Source organism: Pezoporus flaviventris, unplaced genomic scaffold, assembly GCF_033815535.1.
Source record: "Pezoporus flaviventris isolate CSIRO_AGI_PZ_B2104156 unplaced genomic scaffold, CSIRO_AGI_Pfla_v1 ptg000015l, whole genome shotgun sequence".
Classification (NCBI taxonomy): Eukaryota; Metazoa; Chordata; class Aves; order Psittaciformes; family Psittacidae; genus Pezoporus; species Pezoporus flaviventris.
Window position 1 is genome coordinate 28687550 of NW_026892563.1, and position 27275 is coordinate 28714824.

Here is a 27275-nt window from a genome sequence, read left to right on the forward strand (position 1 = left end):
TCTCAGTAAGCAAGTAGGATGCTTAAAATGCTGGTAAAATATGCATTTGTGAGAACAAGTCTGGTGTACACAGAAGGCATAGCACGTGCAATTCCCACAGTGACCACAGTAGAATATCTCTTCCAGTGATCTTTGCCAGCACAGTTTCTTGATTCTTACCAGTGAGGTTGGGCAAGGGAAAATTGCTTTGATGGGCGAGCTGCTGGTTCCACCACTGCTGGGTGGGTTGATCCTTTTCTCCTTCTGGCGCCGGTTACAGAACCAAACGCGGATCACCTCCTTCTCCATGTTTAGCTGGTCAGCTATCATGGTGATCTCATCCGAGGTAGGCTTTTGGTTCTGAGAAAAGGGAACGGCATTTGAAAAGCTGTGAAATTATATTCTGAAGTTTTACATTAAATAGCTACTTCTTCACTAGGCAGAAATATAGATTGGTCATTTATACCCTGAATCTGGTCAGTGGTACAGTAGAGATGGATCATAATAGATACTTCTGCCCTCCATCTTCTTAGTTACAGGAACATTTCTACCAACAGGCAGCTGTGTTCCTCAGAGATGGGTGATGAAGACTAAGCTCACATGCTTCTTTTTGAAAGAAAGGATCTGACTTGTGAACTAATCCTTCAAGGAATTCTAGACCTTGATAAGGAAATCTTTCAGCATCTCTCAAAAAGGAATACAAGGGATTGACTATAGCAATAGCCAAATGAACCCCAATTTGTCTAGACCTATAATGAAAGACAGGGAGATTGAATGGGCTACTTACAGAGGTTATCTGTCCATATAGCTACACAAAGTGCCAAACAAGAGTAACCTAAGGCCAGCTAAAAACCTCACATTATGTATGCTGGGACTGTCACACCATTTATCCATCCCCAGAGAGGGTAATCTGTTTTTCTTCTTTTTGATGTGCTGAATATCAGTCTTAGATCTATGGCTCAGAACCTTGGAATACGAAATCATGAAGTCAGCAAACTGCAAAAACTAATGAGGCATTTTGAGAAGTTCTGTGTTCTTCTGGTTGTTTGATTGTTTGGGGTTTTTTTTAATGGATCAGGCACTAATGTGTGTTTCTCGCCACATCCTCTGTATCCGCCCTGCTTAGTACAAGCACTTTTCTAAATAGCACAGTAATGGGTTCGCTCTAATAGATACGATTGTTAAGCAAAGTTTCTTCATTTCTATATAGGCTGAGCAGTGCAACAGGATCACTGACCTCCAGGAAACTCTTCTCTAAGGCCACACGTATGTTGGTCTCTATGCTGGTGCGTTTCTTCCTCCTACGGTTTAAGCCTTCACTCCCCAGCCCTGGAGAATTCAGGGCACTTGGGCTGGAGAGAGTTGAATCAGATGAGAGGTTTTCTGAAAAAAGAAAGTAACATAAATCACAAGATTTTATTTTATGCAGTGCATCTAATACGAATGTACTTCACCTGTGCAAGGCTGTTAAAACCCATTCTGTACCTATTTCAGATATACAGAAATTTCTGAAGATCACGTGCATTAATCCCCTTACTTAGAAATTACAACACATACTTAAAAGCTACAAGTAAGCCCAGAGGGCACGCTCTGCTCCTGTATGCTATCAGCATACCTTTTGTAATACCTATACAAAGTTTGCCTCTCTTATCTCACCCTACACTCATTCACTGAAAGCCATAGTTTAAAGAAAAAAAAGCAGAAACTGATATCCATGAGCCACAGAAGTAAGTCACAGGCAATTACAAAAAAATCTGAGCAGCCTGAAGTTTCTTCTACCCACTCTGCAATACGCTACAGGAAGAGGAAATTCATAGCCAGCTTCACAGTGTGCAACCTCTTCTCTCTGGGGATCTTAGCAAATACTCAGTGCTTTGCAATTCTACCAAACAGCCTACACAGATAGCAGCTCCCCTTAGCTACACTAGGTCTCTAGCTCTCAACCCCTGACTCCACAGAAGAGCAAAGAGAGAACACACGTGACCCTACTTTGTAGCAGTTAGTGCAACATAACCAACAGGTAGGTACAAAATTATTAATTATGACTGGAGATCTCTCAACTGCACTGGCGTTTGTGGGTGATAAGCATGTGTCAAAGTTCACACTGCTAAGACCATTCTTGTAAGGTCAAATGGGCAAGTACATTCATCTCATTACTTTCTAGATTATTTTTTTTTCAGTAATGGTATCCATAAACATCCTGAAAGCTCTCTCCACACTGAAAACCCCACACAACAAAGTTCTGTAACAATAAATTCCAATGTAATGTAAGAGGAAGGATCATTGGTATGCTTCTCCAGCCTACTTTTACCTAAAAGTAGACTTTAAAGTCATCTTAATGTTTTTCCCAAAGATTTTCATGAAAATGAATCAGTGCCAAAGACAATGGTTCCCAGCTTCCAGCCTGTGAAGGACCCTGACACTATTTAAAGTCCTTAACTTGAATTTACAGATCCAAATATTTCTTCTAGCAGGAAAAGCACAACTCATCCAGTGTTGCTGGAAGGTTTTGGGACTACTGTCCTGTGGACTAGAGCACATGTGAAGTTCTTCATGTTTTCTATCACAGATCTAGATTACCTAAAGGTAATCCCTGCTAGCACAACAGAATGACTCTTCCTTGTTTCAATGCAGGACAAATTCTCAACACTGCATGCAATTACTTTCAAAATTTCAGAGAATACTGTAGGCACCAGCATAAAGCTCTCTTCACTTTGGTAAAAATAGAAGGGCACACACCATCTGTGCCATCTGTTTAGCAGATCTATCATTTTATACTAGACATACTTGGAAGAAAAACTGACTGACAGCACTCTTAAAACAATTTTTATCCTAACACCTAGCACCACCATCCAGCTTCTTTTGCTGGTGGAAGGAAAAAAAAAAAAAAGAACACTGCCAACAATGGCATCATTAATAATTTATATCCCCCCCCAAAAATAATCCTGGAATTAAAAAGCAAAACCTAACCCACAAAAAACTCTTCTATGGGGAGAAAGAGGGTGCTTTTACGGACGCTTGGAGAGAGCTTAAAAGAACACACATAGTGGTGTAGGAAGAGATGAATGCAATAAGCTCTGCCTACTGAAACAACAAACTATGCAACTCTCCCTCTACTACACACCTGGAAAAGAAAGCTGGAAGAGGATTAGAAGTTACATGCATTAACACACACGAAGGAGGAAAACCATGACACATATTATACCTCACCCCATGCAACTATTCAACTGGCTGCAAAACATAGTTCTTAAAGTTCATATTGGAATGGTTTTGGATGAGGACAGGCACATGAAAAGGGAAATATGAACCCTTATTCCTATACCTTTATTTGTCCCATGGACAATTACAAAGATTCATGGCTTCATAAAACCGTAAGGGTACAAAAGAAACAGTTTTTCACAGTTTTTTAGAATCCCATTGTTTTTGATAGGCTGGTGAAGAAATACAGACTCATTCACCTGCATCATTGAGCCACTTTTCTAGAAGTGGCTTTAACTTGCACATGTTCTTAAAGCTGAGGTTCAAGGCTTCAAAGCGAGAGATGGTAGTTTGGCTGAAGTCATTTCCATAGAGTTTGCCCATAGCGAGCCCAACATCACCCTGTACAAAGAAAGAGAAAAAAGGGATTCACTAACATAGGCACTTCCAAAGCAAAGAATCCTTTCATATTCTTCAGTTCTTTCAGTGACTCCACTGCTGCATGGGATTTCAGTTTCACAGAAACTTGCTCAGTGCTACCAAGATTCATGCTAAAGCAAATAATCATAAAGAAATGTCAAGCTTCAGTCAGTGCAACCATGTAACTCCAGAAAATCCCAAATGCTTTGTCTTCTGAGCATTATCACTGAGTAAAACGTTCCACTGAATATTAATGTGTAAATTTTTTCTTAGTTGTTTAAAATAAGTGAATGCCAAGCTCTCTTCAGGAGCAGATTTAATTATCTACATACTTCACACCGAAAATGAAAAGTTCAAATAAGCAGAAGTGCAGTGAATTCATGTTCTCAAATTAGTAGAAAACACTCCTGAAAAGATGTCTGCAAACATATGTCACATTTAAATAGATGCAAAAATATTATCTGAACTTTTAATATCTTCTGAGGTTCAAAACAAACTTGTCCTCACAGATACACATTTCAAAGTGGACAAGGAGTTGAACCATTTCAAATAATGATTAAGTTAGTCTTCACTATCACTACCCATCTGTCAAAAAACTATACAGGAGATTTATAGACAGATGATCATCTCTTTAAATTTGTTATTGGTCTTCAAAACTCTGTTTAGCTAGCTATCAGACATTCTGCTTATCCTGATGTATACATACACACATTTATGTAGCTTACACTTGGAAAATCTTGTTTAAAAAAAAAAATTAAAAAAAAAATCAATCAATTCTTTATTGTGGCCATTAAAAACATCATCATGTTTTCTTGTTTTGCTTTAAAGCTGGAAGGTCCTGCCCTTTTTAAAAAAGGATAATTATTTAAGTATGCTATTTGGTCTAAAGTAGTTTAATTTAGATTTTTATTTTTTAACACAAAAAAGTATGAAAATTCTAGAAGAGACTGAAAAGCTTGAGTATAATCCATGGAGTTTAATTGCAAATGGGTTAGTTGGATTGTGTGTAAAGCTTACTTTCTTTCCTTTTAGGTCAGATCCACAACCACAGCTTGATACAAATATACTAACAGCATGCAGAGTGGCCACATACAAGTGAGGAAGAAAACAGTCTTTGGTAACCTTAGTAAATTGTGCAGGTTGTGTAAAGAAAACAATTTCCTTCCTAGAAGAGGAGCAGAACAATTAGTTTGTATGCCCTTCAACCACAGGAAACACATGGGAAATCGCATGTGCATTTTAAAACTCACAGAGCATTCCAAGAGAAGTAACATGGATGCTTTACTGGGTTTATGAAGAAGAAAACCTGGCTACATAAACCATTTTAGAGATAAATTGATTTATGTCTCGGCAGGAAAGAGTTATGAAATGTGCTCCAGTCCCCCAACTAAATTTAATTCTGGTATTTATGCTGTTCTTACTAACATCTGCTGTCTGATTTAAAATGGACAGTTAACCATTTCTTTGTCAATAGTTTTCAGTGCCAAAAGGTGGCAGCATTTAAGCTGTAATCAAAGGAACTTACATATTGGGGTGAGAATTTTATAAATTGGGGTGGGTGACTGAAAGGATGGATGAGACAGTGGATGAAGGCACTGTATACGTATCTGATCTACTCTGTAGGTTGAATGAAGCTTTGGTACTGAACTGAAACTGGTTATAAGCTACATTACTGTTTTGTGTACTGGTCTGTCAAGAAGCTCAGACAGACTAGCAGAGGTAGTAACATCTTTAAAGGAATAAAACTAACATAGTCTAAAATGTTTGCTCACACAGCCTGAATCTGTACTGACCAATCAGTCACATACCTGCAATAACTCTAAGGTGCAGTATGCTCATTGTGTCTCTATGTCAAACATGGAAAGCAATTAAACAAAAGGATTTAAATCCATCACCCATTTTTCAGGGTGGGAGAAGAGACAGAACTGCAGAAATTCAAAATCTGTTACATTGTTCACAAGACAGAACGTAGTAAGTTATTAGTTTGCAATGCAAACTAAATCTCACAATTATTTTTGAAAGGCAGGGGTGGCATGAGTCTGAGAATGCTTACAGTACCACTGGAAATAAAATTCTTTTATCCTCTGAAAGGCAATCTATTTATTCACCTATAAAAAAATCAAAGTAATAGGGGTCTCTAATTATCATCCAATTACACAATTAGGTAGAAATTATTTGAACTGCCTAATTATACACATACAAACTCAGCAGGACAGGAATGCTCAAATGCAATTTTATCACTTTCTCAAGATTCCATTTTTTTTTTTAAGCTCAAAAGTTAATACTGAAATGTAAGCCTGAACATTTGTGTTCATTTTTCCTCACCATGAAAATTCATAACAGAGTCAATAAAGTAGGGTTAACCCATAATCTAAAAGTCTAGTTGAGCTTTTATAATCATCTCACAGCAAGGCAGATTAAACATAACTAAAGATCTACATGAACCTTCTCAGTCAGGCTATAGGGAAACTATTGTATTTTACTCTATTCTGCTCTTGCTCTATTCTAGCCTTTGTGTGTGTCCATCACTTGTACTTCTGTGCCTCCCTCTACTGGAAAGAAGGGAGGGAAGGAGGCACACATACCAGCAACTCCATTTTACTAAGAACATTCTGTTCTTGAGTTATAATTAAGATGTTACCAGGAACTGGTGACTTTAGCACATACTTTCAGCTAGAGTAGACTTACTTATTCTAGAGAAAAAAATCACATATGCTGGATTGACTGCTCTGAGCTCAGACTTTTAAATACCTACTTTGATTTTTGTAAGCTACTTCTTATAGCAAAAAACACGCCTATGCTTACCAAAAACTCATGCCAAAATTAATTGTTTACCTGGACAGATATTTTAATTTGGGGGGGGGGGGGGGATAATTCTGATATTAATAAGAAAGGACTCCTGGATCCAAGCAGCATTTCCCTTCAACAGACTAACAGGACATATAAATTCACTTTGTACTTTTAATTGTATTTCTCATTCAACCATTTTCACGACATTCAAGATTACTCTTCTCCTGCTCTGTGGATATTTCTGAGCTTTTAAACAAACCAAAACAAACCGCAACTCCAGTTCACCTCTGTAAGGAGCAAACTTTAAAGGTCACAGTCCTGTCAGGTTTTGTTTAGGAACCTTAGCAAAAGCATTAAATACAGAAATCATTGATGTTTAATAGAAAAATGAGCTGGAGAATTAAAAGCCCTCTTACATCCAAAGCAACTGCACAGTTGTGATATACTTTTTAAACACACAGAGCTGTTAATTGTGCTGTATGATTTCTGGAACTTTGTACTTCTGAAGACAGCTTTAAAGTGCTTTGCTCCATTCATTTTGCATCCTATAGAATGAATAGTGCACATGCAATGACACCTGGCACTGGTAAATACACGTACCTGCTGGGAAAATGGCTATGCTTTAAAACCAATAGGGAAGAAGATGGATGTATGGCTTTTTCTCTTATTTCTTAGAAAACCCCTACACAAAAGCCAGAGCATAACCGTATTTAAGAAGGTTCTCCTAGGAAAAGGTGGAATTGTAGGCTTCCCTCCAGACTTGAAAGATGAGACCTCACATTCCACCCTGGCAGGGACTAAGTTACACAGTCTCACCTGAGTGAATCCAAGTTTGATCCGTCTTTGTTTGAAAGTCTTGGCAAACTGCTCAAGCTCCTCAAGGTCACTGGGCTCCTCCAAGCTGGGAGTGTCAATTCGCTTTGGTGTTGACTGGCTCTGTGGAAGTGGCTGAATGGGGGTCGCTGCTATTGTGCGTGTTGGGGTTGCTGGCTATTAAGATAGCAAGGAAAAGATGAAAATCAGACTTAAAAGAATAATCAGCAAAAATTCAATTAAAAAAAAAAAAGATGAGATTTCTGTGAGAAAGATCAATGAATTTGACATTTCAAGCAATCTGAAAGTTCCTACAATTTATTTAGATTCCTCTCAAGAATGAGCAATCACAATCCAGAAAACTGTATTAATATGACAGCCTTTTAAGAGCTCTGTCAGCATCAATTAAAGAAGAGACGCTCAATGCAGCAGATAACCAACAACTTTTGCTTGCTGCAGAAGCTGCTCAAAAGAAAGGCTGAATGCTCTTACTTAATATAGTTCTATTATTTACAGACAACTTGGCATTCATCCCCTTTTAATCATTTAAAAATTTAATTTGCTGCTTGTGTAAAGTGGCAGATTGTCATCAGCCCAAAAGATTCAAGTTTCCTATTTAGTCTTGGAACAGGGAGCACATACAAGGTGCAGCAAAGATGGCAAGTTTCTTTGAATGCCATCTCTTGTGACCGACCCATCTCTTCCAGTAAGAAAAAACTACGTCTATCTCTAGCCCTTCTGTGGATATTTGCAACAGTAAGGATGAATGTACTGGTGATACAAGAAAGTAAGTAAAGGTAACCTGCATAAAATAATTCCTTTTAGGTTACATTTTGTTTCTATACAAAAGGCTAATTTTCCAGTAAGTCCACATGAGGTTCACTACTCCTGAACATGGGCTGAACAGTGTATTTTACTATGCAACAATAATAAGAATCTGGAAAAAAAAAAAAAAATGAGCATCATAGAAAATATTTGCATGTGGACAAAATAATATCTGGCATTGCACAGTTCAGGCTTTATGTGCAACAGGAACATCAGAAATGCATTTTGAGTGCCTAACTCTAACTTCTTCCATGCCATAGAGGAAATGAGATGCAGAGACAAATCATTTACTCTAGTAAAATTCTACTCAGTTCAGCTGTGGCTCTTAAGCAAAGGTGACTTCATGCTTTTATGTGCTATGCCCAGTTCTGAAACTACAGACTCCTTCAGGGCAAATAAGAACAGCGTCAAGTCTACGCATTATTACAGTACTATGCAAAGTCTATGCAAGGGTCCAGAAATGGCTGTTCTAAAAGAAATGGCCTACATATAGCTTAAGTCTTTACACTGATCCTTATGTTGTTTTTCTTCTGGATTAATACAGTATTTTGCAGTGCACAGCAGATGACTGAGGGAGGTCAGGATCTATAATTCCGTTTCTTCAGAAATAATATGATCATGTATGATCTTTCTAGGATTGCAGATATATGTGTCACACTATAAATATTTTTACTATTTTTTAATTCATATTAAACATAGTGGGTAATTACTGCAATATGTCTTTACTGACTTCACCCCCTTTAGACAATTTTTTTTCTCTTTGCAGTTTTGATACTTTTTTTAATCCAAGTGTAATCTTTAGTAGGGAGTCATGCTGTTAATTGAGGTATGAACTACAGAGGTGATACAAATTCCATTTTCCACATGGTGCATGAAAAATACTATAGGTAGTATAATAGAAAATGTAGTTTTCTAAGACGTTGATAGACTCAGGCATTTTATTACAGACTAAAAAATTCTTACATGTAACCAAGTTGGCAGGAAAATACCATACATGGTATTTGCAAAACAGCATGCAGTCACGTAACTAAACTGCACAGTAAAACCCAGAGTGAAGCAAAACTAAATTTGCAGGCACATGCAACATTAAAATTGCTTTTCTTGCAGTCTGAAAGCTTAATTACAGAGCTTTAATATTTTAACATTAAAATCTAGCAGAACATTTTAATGTATTTTTAACAATCTCCTCACTTTCACAGAAAGTAACTATTAAGACTGGCAATGACTTAGCAATAATAGCAAAACAACTGGGCTACTATAAAGACAGATTACCACTGAAATTTCTAGAAAGAAAGATACTTGTCAGTAATCCTCTTTATGGGCTTTTTAGGTAGTCCACTCCTTCCTCTTCTGAATTTCACAAATTTGTAGATTTTTCAAAAAAGTCTTACAAGAAATCAAATGATGCTCTAGAGCCATTAACTCAAGGTATCAATCATAGAAATTTTCAGCTAAAAGTAAAAATTTAGAACCTTAAATGCATGAAAAGAGGCACATTAGGGTGGACACTACTAAAACAGAAAAAAACCCAGAAGTCACTGATACTTCAGTTCAACACTGAATCAATCTGGCAAGACAAACACTGTTACAGCTGCAATACCTACTCTAGTAACTATTACAAAGGGTCCATTCATTTGCAATAGTTAAATCACCTCAAAGCAACTTATAAACTGTAGAAATAAGCCTGACCTGCGAGGCAAGGGTGATGCTTGGCTGAGACTGCAGGAGGTTGGCTTGGCTTTGCTGAGGTAGTTGCGTTAAAAGATTCTGCGCTTGCAGGAGACCTGGAAAAAGAAAAGGGTGGGTTGGATTTGTCATTTTAAAAGACTAAAACATTAAATGAGATAAAACAAAGCTCTTGCCAAATAATGGAAAGTTACAAAAATTTGAGATGCCTTCATTTCATCCCTGCACGGACTTCAGACTTTGGACTTTTCTGTCCAAAATCCCTTGGCATTTATGGAAGGGTAAAAAAGAAGTCTGCACCGGTCTCTCCTGCAGAAAGAGTTTGCAATGATCTATGTTATCCCAGTTCTGTGTTCAGGAATCATTTATTGCTTCTTGCAGCTTACAGATTCGGGGTAAACCTCTTCCTGTCACGAACAGTTGACCAAGGATTTGGGAGCCATGTAAAAATAAACAACTGAACACTAATCAGATCATATCCAATAACCAAATGCTAATCAAAACCACAAATTTGGCTCCTTGATCACCCTTCTTCCTCTCCATATTACTCCATGCAACCTGCCTAACAAGAAGGCAACTTTCCCTGGCAAATGTAAGCAGATGAACACACCAGGAGACCAAATAAGCCAGAAAACCACTTCCTGGCTGAAATAAAGAAGAAATCTTTTGGAAATGTAATCAGAACTTAAAGCTTAGGTAAGATACTGAACACTGCTTAAACTGGATAAATAGAATAAACATTATACTGAATGTATGAAAACCTGTGCTATTATGGAAAAGTGACAACATTAAAGAAGAGTTGGGACTGATGCAACCATCAATTGCTGTTGTTCTAAAAATAAATTCTCTTACAGTCCACTATTTGTATGGCTTATTAAATTTCTCAGGAAAATTGAGATATAAGCTTGCATCTATATATTTTAACCATAAGCTATCTGATTAATTTTAATTCAAAAAATTAGAATTTATATATTTTTAAGGTGTAAGGATCTTGACAAAAATATACCTAGTTAGTCAAGTCCCTCAATTTTATTGTTTAAAATATTACTGGTATTCTTTAGGTAACTCCTGGCTATGACTATCAACTTCCCCTTATTAATTTAAGAACCTGACTAATTAAACATATGTTTAGTAGACATCTTCAATATACCAAGGTCCTAAAACCAGGAGAGAATGATGGCACAACAACAGATGGACACTACAGGCACTTAGAGGACAGAACACCGACTAAGTTAAATTCTGTAATTTGAATTTGGCTCATCAGCTGGCTGATTAACCAAAGCACACCACTTGCAAGCTACCTCTTAGCAGAACACGGGTAGGAGACACCAGAATTTAAGACTTGATAAATACCAAGTGAGAAACCGGATCTTTTACATGAGGTTAAGGCCATAGGAGACATGAAAAGAGAGACTACCAGGGACAGGAAGAAGAAAATGTATCCTTAATGAGCGATACACAACTACAGAATTGTCATCTGACAGTAATATTACTATTCTTTTTTTAAACAAACTGTTAAACATGTATTTTAAATAGAATGCATTGCTATCAAATATCAAGATCCACAGAATAAAGCCAGATGTTCATGCAAGTATAGACATCTATGTAAATTTGCTTTGCATCACATAATCAACATGTTCCATCTGTGTTTTTGAAAAGCCACAGCGAGGGAAGGGAGCAGCTTAAGGAACTCTGAAGACAGCTCCCTACTACACAGTGCTTTATTACAACACAAATATTTGTTCACTTGAAAGGTGACTTCAGCTGCCCCAATCTAAATATTAATTAGTGAATAATCATCCCCATATGAAGAGGTTTTGACCTTCATTTAATGACAGTGAATTTTAACTGATAACTTGAAATGGAAAGGGGCAACCCATTACACTGATCTTATGACTGTAATCAGAGTGACTAGGACTGTCCTTTCGGGATTTTTTGTCCTCAAAGAAATCCCAGAGGGTGTTTTTCTGGCAATAACACTTTTGCTGGAGAACACAAGATGACTACATTTTTCCTCAGTTTATTCTCCCTCTGAAGTAATTAGCACTGAGGGACAGTATAAAATATTCTGAATGTGTTTAACCTGCTCAGTTTTTACATCAATTTATCCCATTTAAGAGATACTGATACAAGGTTTCTCAGGCAAAAACTGAAGAAGAAGTTAGGTCAACCTGCAGCTGACTGAAGTAATAATCAGGTCATGGGGAGGTGAACTGTTTCAGCAAAGCATCCATCTCTTCCATGGGCTTACAATCTTCCCAGACACTTTTCGTGCACGTGCTTTGGACTGCTGTCGGCTTCCGTGCAGTTCTGTTCTTCACAAACATGACTTGCCTAACCTTCATCTTTGGGGCGCTTTTTTCTGAGAAGAAACTACTGGTCCCCACTTCCACTCAGGAAAACTTCAGTGACTTAACTTATAGGGCACATAGCACAGCCTTTCAAATACAGTTTAAGTCCAAAACTGCACCTTTTAGGCAACTGCTGAGATACTGGTGTTTCGCACTTTGCTGTTTCCTTAGGAACTTCACACTGCCATCAATACTGTTTAACAGTACTGGTAAGAATTAATGGGTATTAATATAATATATAAATATATCTTTCTAATAAATATACCTTTATAATAAATATATATCTTTATAACCAATAAGGCTGATGGGACAAAATACACTTTCAGGGAGTTTGTGGATAATACTAAATAGAGGGAAAATGGTCAATAAACCAGAAGTCAGGGTCTAGAGAGATTATACAAATGGAAACTCATGAAGATCAGTGCAGGAAAATGCAACATCATGGATAGGGACTGGAATAAGCCTGTATAGCAAAACAGGGTGGACACTAGGTGGCTAGAAAGCAGTTTCACAGAAAATAGACCTGGGTGTCCTGGAGGTCAAGTAAGATGAGCATGAGCCAGCAGTGTGTCCTTACAATAAGGACAGTCAACAACCATGTCCTGGGCTCTATTCACAGGAGTGCAACCAGCACGTCAAGGGTTGCAATTCTTGCCCTCTGTTTGGCACTAGCAAGACTGCATCTAGAGTACTTTGTTCAGCGTTTGGTTTCTGTGTACAAGACACAATGATATCCTGGATATTGTACATTCAACGCCCACGAAGGTGGCTAACAGGCTAGAACAACCATATAAGGAACAGGTAGGTAAGCTGGGCTGTTCAGCCTTATGAAAAAAAATTAGGTTAGATCCTATTTCTGTCCTCAGAGACAGAAATGGGCTCTTTTTGAGGGTGCACAGTACTGAGATGCAAGAGATGAGTTGGAACATGTCTACTACAAGTAGACATAAGGAAACTTTTCTATTTTATTTTAGTCATGAGAGTGGTCAGCTATTGGGGTAGATACCTGAAGAAGCTGCAGAATATCCATACTTGGTGATGTTCAAAGTCAACTGGCCAAGGCCCTAAGCACTCTGCTGTAATTGGACCTGCTTCAAGAAATACTACATGACCTCTACAAGTCCCTTCCAACCTACGTTTCTTTTTAAACTTGTACTTGTATACTTACATTTACAGAGGTAGTATTTCTAGCCCTGTCCTTTGGGTTCTAAGAGTCCAGTAGTAGCACTGCACTAAATATGCCACATGTATCACCTATATGATGCTCCAAAAGAATGGAGGAAATAAGGATTTATGCAAAGGTATGGTGCTTCAGATGTTTTGGAGGTTTGGTTGGGGTTTTTTAGTAGTTAAAGTAAATGCATCTACCATCATCCAGGACTTCCTGTAATGTCTACAAGAGTATTTTTTTGGTCCGAGGCAAAAAACTTCTCCTGCCAGCCAACAGACTAATCTGGAATTTATTTCTTACTGAAATTAAACAAAAGATAAAACAACCATTCAAATGAAGATTTTTTTTCAGCATAATTTTTAAAAAGTTGCCCCAGAAGCATAATACATAATTCATTCCTATCTGATCCCCCAAAAGAGTAATTTTTATTTATATATATATATATATATATATATTTTTTTTTTAATCTAAAAAGAACTTGGCTGCTTATTCTTTGCCAGAGCTGTTCATCTTCTCACAGACATATCCTGGAAGTTAGCTTGCAAGACAAAGCCATTAAAATGTCATAATTCGAGGAACTGGAAACGACTCAAAGGAAAGAAGGAAGGGTGTCATACCACATGTTACATACAGTGCTATGTGTATTAACTTTGTTTATCATTGTTGATGCAAAGAACCTTCTGGGCACTTTGGTGTACTCCATTTTATCAAATCCAGATGTTCCAAAATGGGGACTCACAGTTGGAATTATACTAGGATCCAACACAAGAGAGAAAGTACTAACTTATACATTCCCACAAATCTGTTCCACCAAGATGTTAAGCTGCTGCTGCACTTTTTGCTGCATCCAGGTACCCTTTAAGATAGCTCAGGAACATGACGCAAATGTGCTGAAGCTGCTGCACTGTGGTTTTGCAGAGTATCGTTTCAATGATCCATGCAAAGGTGCTGCCACACTACTTCAATTAAAAGTCAGCACTTTTACTCACTGATGCTGTTCAGATGGTTAGAAGCAAAGACTCAATTTCAAAGAGGACAGGAAACATTAGAGGGATTTAATTCAGATCTTGGTAATGAGTATATTTGTAGCACATGGGGAAAAGTTAACATTTAAATTACTTCTCCCAAGTTCTTCCTTATTCCACTTCAAGCTCTCCCCTCTTATGTGCAGACTCAGGTACATTTCATTCAACTGCTGTGTCAGCAAATACGTTGTCATCAAGGGTCTCTTAATGACAATGAAATCCTGGGTCTCCTCATCTGCATATTGAGGAGACCTAAGCACCTTCACCTGGTTCACAGAGCATATTATTAACAAAACGAGAAAGAGTCCTGTAAGGGCAGTACATGTGCACAATTTCAGATGAGATGAATGCTTGTCCATTACAAATTTGACGCATCTGAGAAGAAATACAGGAAACTTCAGGCATCTTCCTCCATCTTGACACTGGGTGAGGAAGCTGCACTCTGATTTATGGTACCAGAGGCCAGCAGGGTAGGTACTGATGTTTAACATTCATTATTTAATTTTAAAAATGTGTTTGATTGTGTTTTTTTCAATGATACAAGTGAAGTCTCAAAGTCTGTTGGACAAGCATGAAAGAAAAGAACAGCACTGGATTTGGCCTGCCATCATCTTCCTGGGTATTTTTACAATAAAATCATAAACAAGGTTTTTAATAATAAACAGGAATAAACTGAGAATAGGTAGGCCCAGTTTCAATGTTTAAAGCTACTTAGCAGCTTATCTTCCACATTTGCCTTTTTGGATACTTTCTTTATAAGTACTGATTCCAAATTTCCTTTCCAATGATACATTCTTTTCTCATGTCTTAACTTCTGTTTGCAAGATTAATTTAAATGAAATGAAGCACGATTTCCCCTCTCCATTCAGATTTTACCGATGTGATTTTTATTGGCAATATCTTCTGAGTAGGAAGGCAAATGGTCATTTGATGAGGGTAATACTTTTAAGAAACAGCTATAATTGTAAGTAAAGGATGTTGAATTGATTATTCTACAGACAGACCTATTAGATAGGAGAACAGATAAAAGATGTATAAACACTGTACAAGGTGCTACATTCCTGCCTGTGACCTTAGCAATAATAAGCGGACAAGAATTGCTCTGAATAAGAAATTGCTCCAAATTTCTATTTCCATTCAATCTTCTGCATATCTGCTGAGTCTTGAAACAATTCCTTCAGTTATGATGATACCCGTTACCAAACGTGAAAAACAGGAACTTCACAATTTGTTTCATCTCAGCCAGAGAATAACCAGAAATCATGTGGAAAAGATGACTACACCAGACATATGACAGTGCATTTAAAGGGAGAATTTCACATATGCTGCTGTGAGCTATGCGTGCTGAAGAAAGATAGCAGAATAACATCCTCATTGTTGATTAGTATTTTAGGTGTTGAATTTTCTAAATTTTTTTTCAGAAGTTACATCTAAGCCATGACATTCAACCCCTTCCAAGAATCTCAATATGATTGCTGATGATTGCATTACTCTGCACACCACCACCTCTTCAAGTAAAAGAAGCTTCTCTCTACCTAATGTTTACATTTTTTATACAATCTTGCTTAGAGATAACATTCTTCATTTCCCTCAACTAATCTCTGTATTAAAAACTGTATTTCTCATTTATGTGACTGGAACGTACAAAATACGTAGTCTGTAAAGCAGTTGATTTCTTCCAGAACAGATAATGCATAAATAAACCTGAATTTTCATTAGTTATTAAATGCATACATATATATATATAAAGCCATATACAGTACCAATGAGGCAGCAAAAAAACCCTGAATGCCACTGGTTTTAAAGAAAGCTCTATGCTACTTTGTTAAAAAATATTATTTTATGAAGTTGACTAATGTACAAGTAGGACTAAAAGGACAAGAAAAATATGGAAAAGCCAGCTGCAACAGCAAACAACAAAATAAAAATACACACTTTCTCAATCTTTCTTGTAAATAATAACATGCTGTTTGAGATCTTCTAACAATAGCCATGAAATACTGCACAAAGCCATACCAAAAAGTGATATAAGAGATATTATGACATACATGTTGCTTTATCATTGAGTGCTCATGAAGAAAATTGGATCCATTCAAGCATTTCAGTTTGGAAGACTGTCACACACTAATGACCTATGGTCAGAATATAAATCTTCCAACATTTTTGAGCTATTCAGTTGTCCAGGCTGCACATTACCAGTAAAAAATGGTGTTTCTACACACACTGCATCACTGACGACAGCAACATGCAGGTCTTAAACTGCAGTGAAGAAATCATTTTCAGAGACGGTCCTTCAAAAAGGTACTATGAAAACCTCTCTAGTAGTTATTCTACTTCAACAGATTTTTTTTAAAGAAAACAAATAGTTTTCCTTCTTTTCTATAATGAAGGAAATTAATTTTGAGAAATTAATATAATTGCTTCTGTTAGTTTCCTTTTTTGTGAACCATCTTCAGAGATATTTTAGAAAACCAGCAGGTTAGCTGAAAAATGTAGGTGTTTTTTAGAAAACCTGTAAGCTTTTCAAAACAATGGGTTTTTTTTGTTGTTGCTGTTTCCTTAAAAAAAGAAAAAGAAAACTGCCTATTTTAAAGAATCCTTGAACTAAATTTTGCTTAAGTTTGAATTCTTCTAGAAGAATATGTCAGGCTTGTAAGTTCTGCTTCTTTTTAAGAAATCAGTACATCACTAAATGCTTCCATAAATAGCCTTTTAGCTACTTTTTACCAGTGCTGGTATAAAAGCTCTCCTAAATCAAGTCCTATTTTAAAAAAAAAACGTTAATTTTGACTAACACTTTATCCAAATGTGAGGGCATTCAGACAGTATGAGGGATTCAGCACAATGGAAAGCCAGTTCTATCCAATTCATAGTATGTAAGAAGGAATGATGCATGAAAAAAAAAATCAAAAGAAAACGAAGTGCAAAGAGCTGCTTTATAGGACAGCCAGACTCTGGAGGACTCTTCAAGCATAACAGGAGCTGCCTTCTGAGTAAGCATCTCTGGATTACCAGATCTGAACAACTGAGTTCATACAGAAAAGAAAGGGGGGGAGGAAGACCCATTTTTGTATGTCAGTGTAAGAGACCATGGTTAAACGCAGTTTTCTGTGGACATCAACAAATGGGGTGCAATCAGTACTCTGATTTATTGCAACATGAATGCATTAGTACTTAAGAGAAAAGTTACTATACAACATCTTAACTGGCTGGGCACAATACCACCTACCACTGCCTTGGTTTGCCTTTAGCATGTAAGCCATACCCAGTTTACCACCAGAATAATATTTCCAGGAGGAATTAAAAAATAAAAATAAAAATCAAGCCTTCTAGCTCTTTTCTCAAGGTGCAATTATTATTTCAGTTCATGACAAAATTCACTATACCCTCCTTAGGCTTAAGGACTTTAGCGGTCTCCCACAAGGACTCTTGACTTCGTCATCTTTTTCCAGCATGTCCTGGTTTTGGCTGGCATAGTTATTTTTCTTCCTAGTAGCTGGTAATAGTGCTGTGTTTTGGCTTTAGTCTGGGAATAATGTTGATGCTTTAGTTGTTGCTAAGCAGTGCTTACACCAAGTCAAGGACTTTTCAGATTCTCCCCCCACCCCACCAGTGAGTAGGCTGGAGGACGCAAGAAGCTGGGAGGGGGCATAGCCAGGACAGCTGACCTAAACTGGCCAAAGTGATATCTCATACCATGTGACATAATGCTCAGTATATAAACTAGGAGCAAAGCCAACTAGGGGCAAAGCCGACTAGGGACTGCTGCCCAGGAACTGGCTGGGTACCAGTCAGCAGGTGGTAAGCAATTGCACTGTGCATCACCTGTTTTGTATATTCTGATTTTTTTTATTGTCACCATCATCATCATGCCTTCTGGTTCTGTCCTATTTAACTGTCTTTATCTCAACCCGCAAATTTTACTTCTTCCCCCCTCCCTCCTCACAAATCCTCTCCTGCATCCCACAGCAGTCACGGGAAGTGATCAAGTGGCTGTGTGGTGTTTAGCTACCTGCCAGGTTAAACCACGGGACAGTCTTAGCATTTTGCCTCTAACACCCAGAAAGGAGGTGTCCCTTTCAAGTCTCCTAATCGCAATACTGTTATTTCTTCTAGGGAATATCAACAGTTAGTGAAGGTTTCACCTTCTCTAAAAAGCTATGCACGATTTTCTTTCCTGGCAAGGCCCACTTACCCTGCTGCCCCTGCGGTGTTTGAGAGATGATGAACTGTGCTGGCTGCAAGTTGGTTGTTGGATGCACCAACACAAACTGTTGCAGGTTGAGATTCTGTTGCTGAAGCTGCTGCAAGTGCTGCAAATCCTTAAGGAAACAGGGGAAGGGGGGAGGAAGAAATGGGGGGGGGGGGACGGGGGGGGGACGGACAAAAAAGGAAAACAAAAAAAAAAGGGAAAAGAGAGAACTGTGTGTTAGACATTTAAGTCAGCCATGACTCCCAGTGTAACTAGATTTCCTATCAACCAGTTATATTCTAACACTTAAAGATAAATGTGGATGTCCAACACAGCAGTCTTGCTACCTGCTACTGAATATCCTTTACACTGACAATTTGAGTTTCTCTGTCCTTTGTAAAACCAAACAAAAATTGTGTACCAAATAACTCAGCAAAGTATTTCCAGCACTGTTCTGCTTTAACAAAAAAGAAAATTAGTCCCTCTCTCCCCACCCCAAATGCAGTAGGTTTCAAATACTTTTGAATTATCAGCACCCACATTTTTCAGACTTACTTTCTGAGGATACAACTTTGCTACAAAATTCACTGTTGACAAATCAAGCATATTAGGTGGGAGCTATTTTATTTATAACAACAATAATCTGCAATTACCATTCTAATCAGCAACAGGAAAGCAAAAAATTACAGCTTCCTAGCTTGCACTTTTCAGTCCAAATTTCAGAAAGTAGCTAACATAAATAGCAAATAAATATATTTTATTAGTTTTTCATCAAATTACAATAAGCTTAATAAACATGGTTACAATTAAAGATTAAAAGGGATAATTGAAAGCACTGCACTACTGTAGAACCCCATTTTTATGTATGTAAACCATTCAGAACTATTAATTCTCTATAATCAAATGCTGGTCTCAACATAAACACTAATCTTTGAAAAATGCTAATCTTCCTTTCATCTTCTTCACACACAACAATAACAAGAGTAACTGAAATTTGAAAATGGAAGCACAACATGAAGCTGGCCAACATAACAGAGGTAATCTATGAAAACTATCTATTTACTTGTGTAGAATCTTTCTACCTTTCTGGGAAGAAACTGTTTCAAAATACCCACCAAGCAGATGGATAAAAGCCTGGGATATTGCCCAAACATAGAATTTCCCATTAAACAAACCAAACGAACCAAACAAAAAAACCTCCCAAAACTCTTAATTCTGATGAGTTACTCAGATACTGGGGTACCCGTCTGCAGGCAGATGCCCTTTTCCGGGTCTGTGTCAGAAAATGTTAACATTGCCAGTTTGCCCCTAAACAGTGCTCAGTCTTGCTGCCTGAATGGAGCTGCTAGTTTTAACATACTTGATAAGCCACACTAAGACCTGCTTCTTAAGACCCGTAAAGCCACCCGCACACATTTTGACTGATGCAGGTTACTGAGCACTCAAACAAGCTGCTCAGACAGCAGATGTGAAAGGCCATTAACTGCCAGTGATGGAAAGTCAAGACAGACTGACAAGAATAACTTTTTATTTATACAATACAATAATTTGCAGAATACAGTTATCTGACTATGGCCTTACATGATTTTTAAACTGTTAAACTAAGACTTCAAAGGTGCAACAATCTCCTGCTGGGGAAGAGAGGTCAGGAGTATCAGTGGGTAGAAAGGAAGACTAGGGAGGGGAAAAAAAAAAAAGTGAATTGATTTACGAGACCACACACAGGAATTGTAAGAAAATGACTACTTAACCTGCATTACGAAGACACTGGCCATCAATCACTTAGGCAACTTGGTCATGGTAAGTCAAAAGCATGCAATGTAGCAGTATGGTAGACAGACAACAGATGGGCTGACCAAGCAATGCTCTTTAAGAAATGAAAACTAAGAGAATGGTAATATTCAAAAAGTGCCTGCCAGCAGAACAGAGTGGTTTTGAAGTTGATGGTATTGTTTGCTTTCAGAAAATTTGAGAAGTACTGCAACCATTCCTATGAAATCAAGGCAATTTTCCTTCCAAAATAGAGATATAACTACTCCAGTTTTTACCCAAGAACTCCATATTTCTTCTGTTTTCGTACTATGAAGTTAGATCAGGCAGAACTGTTACTAGAAATTCTTATTTCTTCAGTCCAAACCACAACAGAACAGTAGAACACTTATTTCCAATGTTCTACTGGCTACCTTTTCAGATTGAGCAGACCCTCCAACACAGAGGGACTCCTACTGAAATGGATGCAAGGACTAGATGCAGAGGAAGAAACAAAAATAGAAAGAGTAGGGCAAGCTGACTAAGGCTGTGAACACTGGGTGGAATTAAAATAAATGGAGACTGAAGGATTCAAATAGAGGTAGATAAGCAAAAAAGTAGAAATACAAAAGGAAGAGTTGGACAGAAATTTTTTAAGGAAAAGCTGGGGACAGAAAGACAGGTTTTCTGTCTGGACTCCCCCACCAAAAGCAAACAACCAAACACACACACACACACAGATGATCATGTAGATCTCAGATGATGTGAGGAAGTACCACAGTAGATGGAGTTATATAACAAAAAGAATACAAAGAAACAGTGGCAGTGTGTTTCTGAGATCAAAAGAAAAGAGCTTTCTGTTTAAAACTATAGTATTCACAAAACAGGGTACTCAGCTAAGATACGACAGCTGTTATCATCAGGCTCTTACACTTTAATAGAAAAAACTGTTTTTTAAATTGAGGCCTCGGGGATAACTGGTATAAAGCAATCTTATTCTGCGCATCTACATTGGTAAATGGTATGTTGGCTGAGTCTTATTTAAATACAGAAATATAATTCCATAGCACAGAATGGAAAAAGATACCTCCAAGGCTAATCACTCTTAAATAGCCCCTCAAATTAATTTGAAAGCCAACTTTATTTCTACCTTGGGAAAGTTCTATTATTTAATTGTCACATTACAATAAATCTCCCAATAGCAACCATGCAAACAAACCTGACACTGTTTCCCTATACCAATCTTCTCAATGGCAAAAATCTGTCTACTAGCACAAGCACGTAGAAAGAGACGGAAAGACTTTTCAGGAAACATGCACTTCTTCTAGTGCTACCTAACAATTTAGAAAGATCAAAAGCTCCTATCTTGGCAGAATAATCTGTCAAGTGATGCATCTTGACATGAGGAAGTATCTTGGTTTGTTTTTTAAAGTCATCTGAAGTTCTAAATTCATTAGGGGCTATAGCAATAGGACAAGGGGTGATGGGTTTAAACTTAAACAGAAGACATTCAGGTTAGATATAAGGAAGAAGTTCTTTAAGGGTGGTGAGGCACTGGAACAGGTTGCCCAAGGAAGTGGTAAATGCTCCATACTTGGCCCTGTTCAAGGCCAGGTTGGACAGAGCCTTGGGCAACAGAGTCTAGTGCGAGGCATCCCTTCCCATGGCAGGGTGGTCAGAACTAGATAATCTTAAGGTCCTTTCCAAGCCCAACAATTCTATGATTATCTCTAGCTACGACTTCAGAACTTAAGCATCTTTGACACTGAAGTCTACATCATATAAACACCGATCATGGATCCTGAAAAAAGTAACTTTTACAAAGAACTCCAAAACTTGTTTAAACTGTTTAGTGTCAATTTAGCAACAGCCCAACAGCAACACTAACCTCTTACCACACTGCTGCAGCTGATAACCTGACATTAACTGAGTGCAAATGAAAGACATGATGCTTCTGCAACTAGTTAATTAAACAGAGTAACCCCCCTGCTGCAGAAGCCTGCCAATCAATCAATTATTCAAAAATCATCAATTAAAACAAACATGCAGCTGTGTAATCAGCTATATGTTTACAATACCAATGCAAACAAAGCTGAGCAGTACTTGTAAATGGTTGTCAAGACCAAAAAGTATGGTTTCATTCATCTACAAATGTACAGATTTCTACAGGGTATCTTAATTTATATCCAACATCTGCACATATCCTTGCCTCTAAATTGGAGAGACATCAATTTGATAGATGGACCACTTGGTGGATAAAGACCTGGCTGGATGGCTGCACACGAAGAGTTGTGGTCAATGGCTCACTGTCCAGCTGGAGACCAGTAACGAGTGGTGTCCCTCAGGGATTGGTGTTGGGACCAGTCTTATTCAACATTTTTGTTGGCGACATGGACAATGGGATTGAGTCTGCCCTCAGCAAGTTTGCCGATGACACCAAGCTGTGTGGTTCGGTTGATACACTGGAGGGAAGGAATGCCATCCAGAGGGACCTCGACATGCTTGTGAGGTGGGCCAATGCCAACCTTACCAGCGAAGTTTAACCATGCCAAGTGCAAGGTCCTACACCTTGGTCGGAGCAATGCCAGGCACAGCTACAGGCTGGGCAGAGAAGAGATTCAGAGCCAGCTCTGCGGAGGACTTGGGGGTGTTGGTCAATAAGAAACTTAACATGAGCCGGCTTTAGTGTGTGCTTGCAGCCCAGAAAGCCAACCGTATCCTGGGCTGCATCCAAAGGAGCATGACCAGCAGGTCAAAGGAGGTGATCCTGCCCCTCTACTCTGCTCTCGTGAGACCTCAACTTGGAATATTGTGTGCAGTTCTGGTGTCCTCAACATAAAAAGGACAGGGAACTGTTGGAACAAGTCCAGAGAAGGGCCACGAGGATGATCAGGGGACTGTGGGGCAGCTCCCATATGAAGACAGGCTGAGAAAGTTGGGGCTGTTTGGCCTGGAGAAGAGAAGGCTGCGCAGAGACCTCATAGCAGCCTTCCAGTATCTCAAGGGGGCTTACAAGGATGCTGGGGATGGACTCTTCATTAAGGACTGTAGTGATAGGACAAGGGGTAACAGGTTCAAACTCAAACAGGGGAAGTTGAGACTGGATATAAGGAGTAAGTTCTTTACTGTAAGCATGGTGAGGCACTGGAATGGGTTGCCCTGGTAAGTTGTGAATGCTCCACCCCTGGCGCCTTGGGTGACATAGTTTAGTGTGAGGTGTCCCTGCCCATGGCAGGGGGGGTTGGAACTAGATGATCTTAAGGTCCTTTCCAACCCTAACTATTCTATGATTCTATATTATGCCTTGTATTTTCATCATAAGAAGCTAACAAGATTCAACCAAGCTACATTTATATATCAAAATAAACCTATCCTAAAATAAATTAATTGTAAAGCCAAGCATTTACATAGTGAGGAATGCCAGAAAACAAGCAAAACTTTACTTTTTAACCCCTGTGTTACAAATACACATTGCATGTACTTGTATAAGTGGGAACTACATGATCACATGCCATTTTTCACAGAACCTTTAGCTCATTCACATGCACAAACCAGACAATACGCACTTCAGAAGCTCCTACTTGACAGCACATGCCTGATCTTTTCAACTCTTCTCAAACACTTTTCTGAAGATTCTTTAAGTTCTGGAGAAAACCCCAGTATGAAATCAGTAATTCTAAGCACTTCATGCATTTTCATAGCTTCCCACTGAAGTGGAAGAGCAGGATTAACCACATCTTGCACATGCACAAAACTATCCACTAATGCCTGTGGATCACTTACATTTAGGTTGACTCACATAATATCAAATGGGAACCCTGTGACAGATGCACAGAGAGATGCTAGAAGCTAATGACAAGGACATTTCCAATTCTTTTCTTGAAATATGCCTGTATTACTGGCTAGAGACAAAGACTCAAGAAAATTAAGAGGTAATCGTGGGAGTTATGAGCTTCCTTGAACTCTACATTCTTGAATCATCTCCAGATCATGACAATAGAGTGGGATACTTTGATAAAAGAAGTAGTAATATCTGGTCACAGGACATCAAGAGACTCAGTGGGCAACTTCAGTTCTGGCCTTCTATAAGTGGGTTGGCATCACTCCGGCCTTTGTAAGGACAGCCAAAGAGGTCAGAACTTTTAGACCAACACCACAGAAGTTTGCCACTTCAGGTAAGAAAAACCTGATAGCACAACCAGGCTGTTATTCAGATAGCAGACTAGCACAATAAAGGAATAGCGTATTTCACCAATGGATGTCACAGGTAATTGCAGCATTTCCATTCTTTTACTTAACCAGCCCTCATCTTCACTTCTTGGACACTTCATCCCAGTTAAATGCAAGTGAAAAGTCAGAATAGAAAGCACCAGCCTTTCTAAAGAACCTAGGCACTGTAAGAAGTAGCAACTTTGGAGATTACATTCCCAATATATTTTGCATATCTACACTAATCAAACTGGAATATTACATACTAAGAACCTTAATCTATGGGAAGATGGACCTCAGCAACACAAGTACTAGTAGTACTCAAGATGCCTATGCTGTATATTTGGTTACCCTTGTCCAGAAGTGCAGAAGATTCACCATAACATTTACTAAGCATATAGTCAGTGGCACTGCATTCTCCACACTGAACTAAGCCAATCCTGGAAGACCCAGGATCTTTGCTACTCCTAGTAAGCAGAACTTGCTTCACAAGTAGAATTAAGAATTAACAGGTCTTTTAGCACCAGACCATAAAACTGTAAAGATGCCGACACCAGACTCATTACACACAAGAGCACCCATTCTTTGTCACTGAACTCGGAGCAATAAGCACCAAGCCAAAATACCACACAACCATGTCAAGTCAAACCATCAGCTCTATCATTTTGCTATTTGGATCTGACAAGCATTCTTTCTGATATATGTGTGATGCACAGACAGGCTCCACAACTCATTAAAGTTGTAAAGTAGGTATGCTTTTTATTCAGTGCTGAGGCGCATGGGGGATAACTCCTCCAAAAGCATGCGTACCTCATGTCCCTTCCCATCCACACAGGTCTTGACAACTATCATTTCTATGGGCATCTTTCTATACCCCTTTTTCTCCTTTCTCAAGCTAACTACAAGAAAGAGGAAATTTCAGAAAATATAGCACCTGGTCAGATTCTGGAACAGACTGAGAAGCCCAGTGGAACTGATAAGCAACTGGTATGCATTCTTTGCTAAAACTATCAACTTCAATCTCATCAGCTAAGGATGCATAAGAAAAGACTAATAGTACTCAAAGACTCTAGAAACTCACTGAATAAGAAAGAAAAATAGCATTTGAATGATGCAGTTATTCAAACCTCTTTATTTTCCACCCTCTGAAGCCTCAAGGCTCACCTGTGCAATCTGTATTGGCTGAGATAGAGGGATCTGCGTCATCGGCGTTGCAGCAGAGGCCGAGATGGTAGCACCAGCAGCGCTGTGCTGCTGACTGGCTGAATGCTGCACTGCAGCCGCCAGCAACTGTGCCTGCGCCTGTTGTAGCAGTAACTGTTGCTGAGCTGGCGTCAACGTGAGCTATAAATAATTAGAAAACATAGCCATTAATAATGGAAAGAGCCACTTCAGCTACAAAGTCATTAGCTAGCTCATTAGTAGTTGTATTACCCAGACATGCCTAGAACTGTTACTACAATTCAGCCATTAACTAGCCAATGACTCTGGCCATCAGTAAGGGCAGCTGGCTACTCAATAAGATGTAGGAACCAACCCACCACACACCTGCCATAAACCAAACTGCATGAAGGCAAGTATTTGCACTTACTGGAAACTACAGAACCTAACTTTACTCCTAACTTTTTTTCACAACTCTACCAGGAGGTTCAGGAAAAGGGTGATTAATAGCTAGCAAAAGAAAAGAATCAGTATTGCCAGGATTTGAAAGGAAATTTACACCCAGGAGAACAGCAAGTAATTTGCCAGATGAATGAGAAGCAGGAATGCTGGCTATGGCTACTGAACAAACTGATAACACCCCAGCTGCTTCACATTAGCATGAATCTCTGCCATATTTCATCATTTCCATTATGCCATAAGATATAAGAACATGAGCTCCATTTGTTTCTCTCCAAGTCTCCCCACTGCCTTTTTTTTTTTTGAGTAGAATAGAGTTGGCAAGTTTACATCCCTTCCTTTTCCCAAACATGCATTATCTCTGTGAAACAGGTGGCAGCAGTCTCTCCTTTACGTGTAAATGAATATTGATGCCCATATTTACTACAATCCATATCTGCATAGACCTGGAATTTAGAATGCTTCACCACTACAGACAATCATAAATTAAAACAAACCCTTTCTTTTTTTGAGAATGAGAATAATAATAAAATATGCTGAGTTTTAAGCACAGTCTCACTCGCATATTAAAACAATCTCACTTTAAAAACTTTCAAATGTAATTAACAAAAACTAAATAGGATGTTCACTTACACACTAGCATACCAGAAGATCTAACAACTGAACATGAAATTAAGATACTGTTCCATTCAAGAGTAGAGATAATCTAACCTAGTACTTCAAATCATAAACACACTGTTGAAGCAACTACCTTACACTCCTTGTTAACATGCAAACTCTTACTGCAAAGCAGATTACACAGGAACAAGCTCTTTAACCAAACCAGTCAATTCACAGAACTTGCTTTTTTTTTAAATGACTGAAAGCATTTACCACAATTCAGAAACACCAGTAATCCTAAACCAACAGTTATTTCTTAATTACTTCCAAAGCTGTGCAATTAAAAGAATCAAAATTGGTAAATTAAACCAGGAGGGTTGAGTGGGATTAAGTCAAGCACTAATACAGTTACTTAAGAGGAAACATGTTTGAGAAGAGGAAGAATTAGTGCCAGCAGTTCCCGTAATTTCTGGTCTTCACCTGGCTATCTGATATAATTTAGTTTCATGTTCCCATGCCTCACTGTAACCGGGGGGGGGGGGGGGGGGGAATCCTCTTGATGACAGGATGGATATTTAGAACAGAGATATTTTTTTCTTAAAGCAAGTATTTTGCAACTAAACTCAAAGATTAAATTCTCCTTTTTT

General features: G+C 38.4%; 1 protein-coding gene across 8 annotated transcripts in view; it reads right to left on the reverse strand.

Moving 5' to 3' along the window:
• The window catches only part of POU2F1 (POU class 2 homeobox 1), a 104914-nt gene that overhangs the window by 6046 nt on the left and 71593 nt on the right, over positions 1–27275 (reverse strand). For 5 of the 8 annotated variants that reach the window (XM_061454453.1, XM_061454446.1, XM_061454451.1 and 2 more), the window contains 7 exons: positions 25573–25752; positions 18454–18580; positions 9715–9809; positions 7204–7377; positions 3438–3579; positions 1217–1362; positions 160–339 (listed from right to left, as the gene is read on the reverse strand). In XM_061454453.1, the coding sequence (XP_061310437.1) occupies positions 160–339; positions 1217–1362; positions 3438–3579; positions 7204–7377; positions 9715–9809; positions 18454–18580; positions 25573–25752 (1044 nt within the window). The remainder of the gene's footprint in view (positions 1–159; positions 340–1216; positions 1363–3437; positions 3580–7203; positions 7378–9714; positions 9810–18453; positions 18581–25572; positions 25753–27275) is intronic. The other 3 variants (XM_061454447.1, XM_061454455.1, XM_061454454.1) reach the window with 3 other exon arrangements.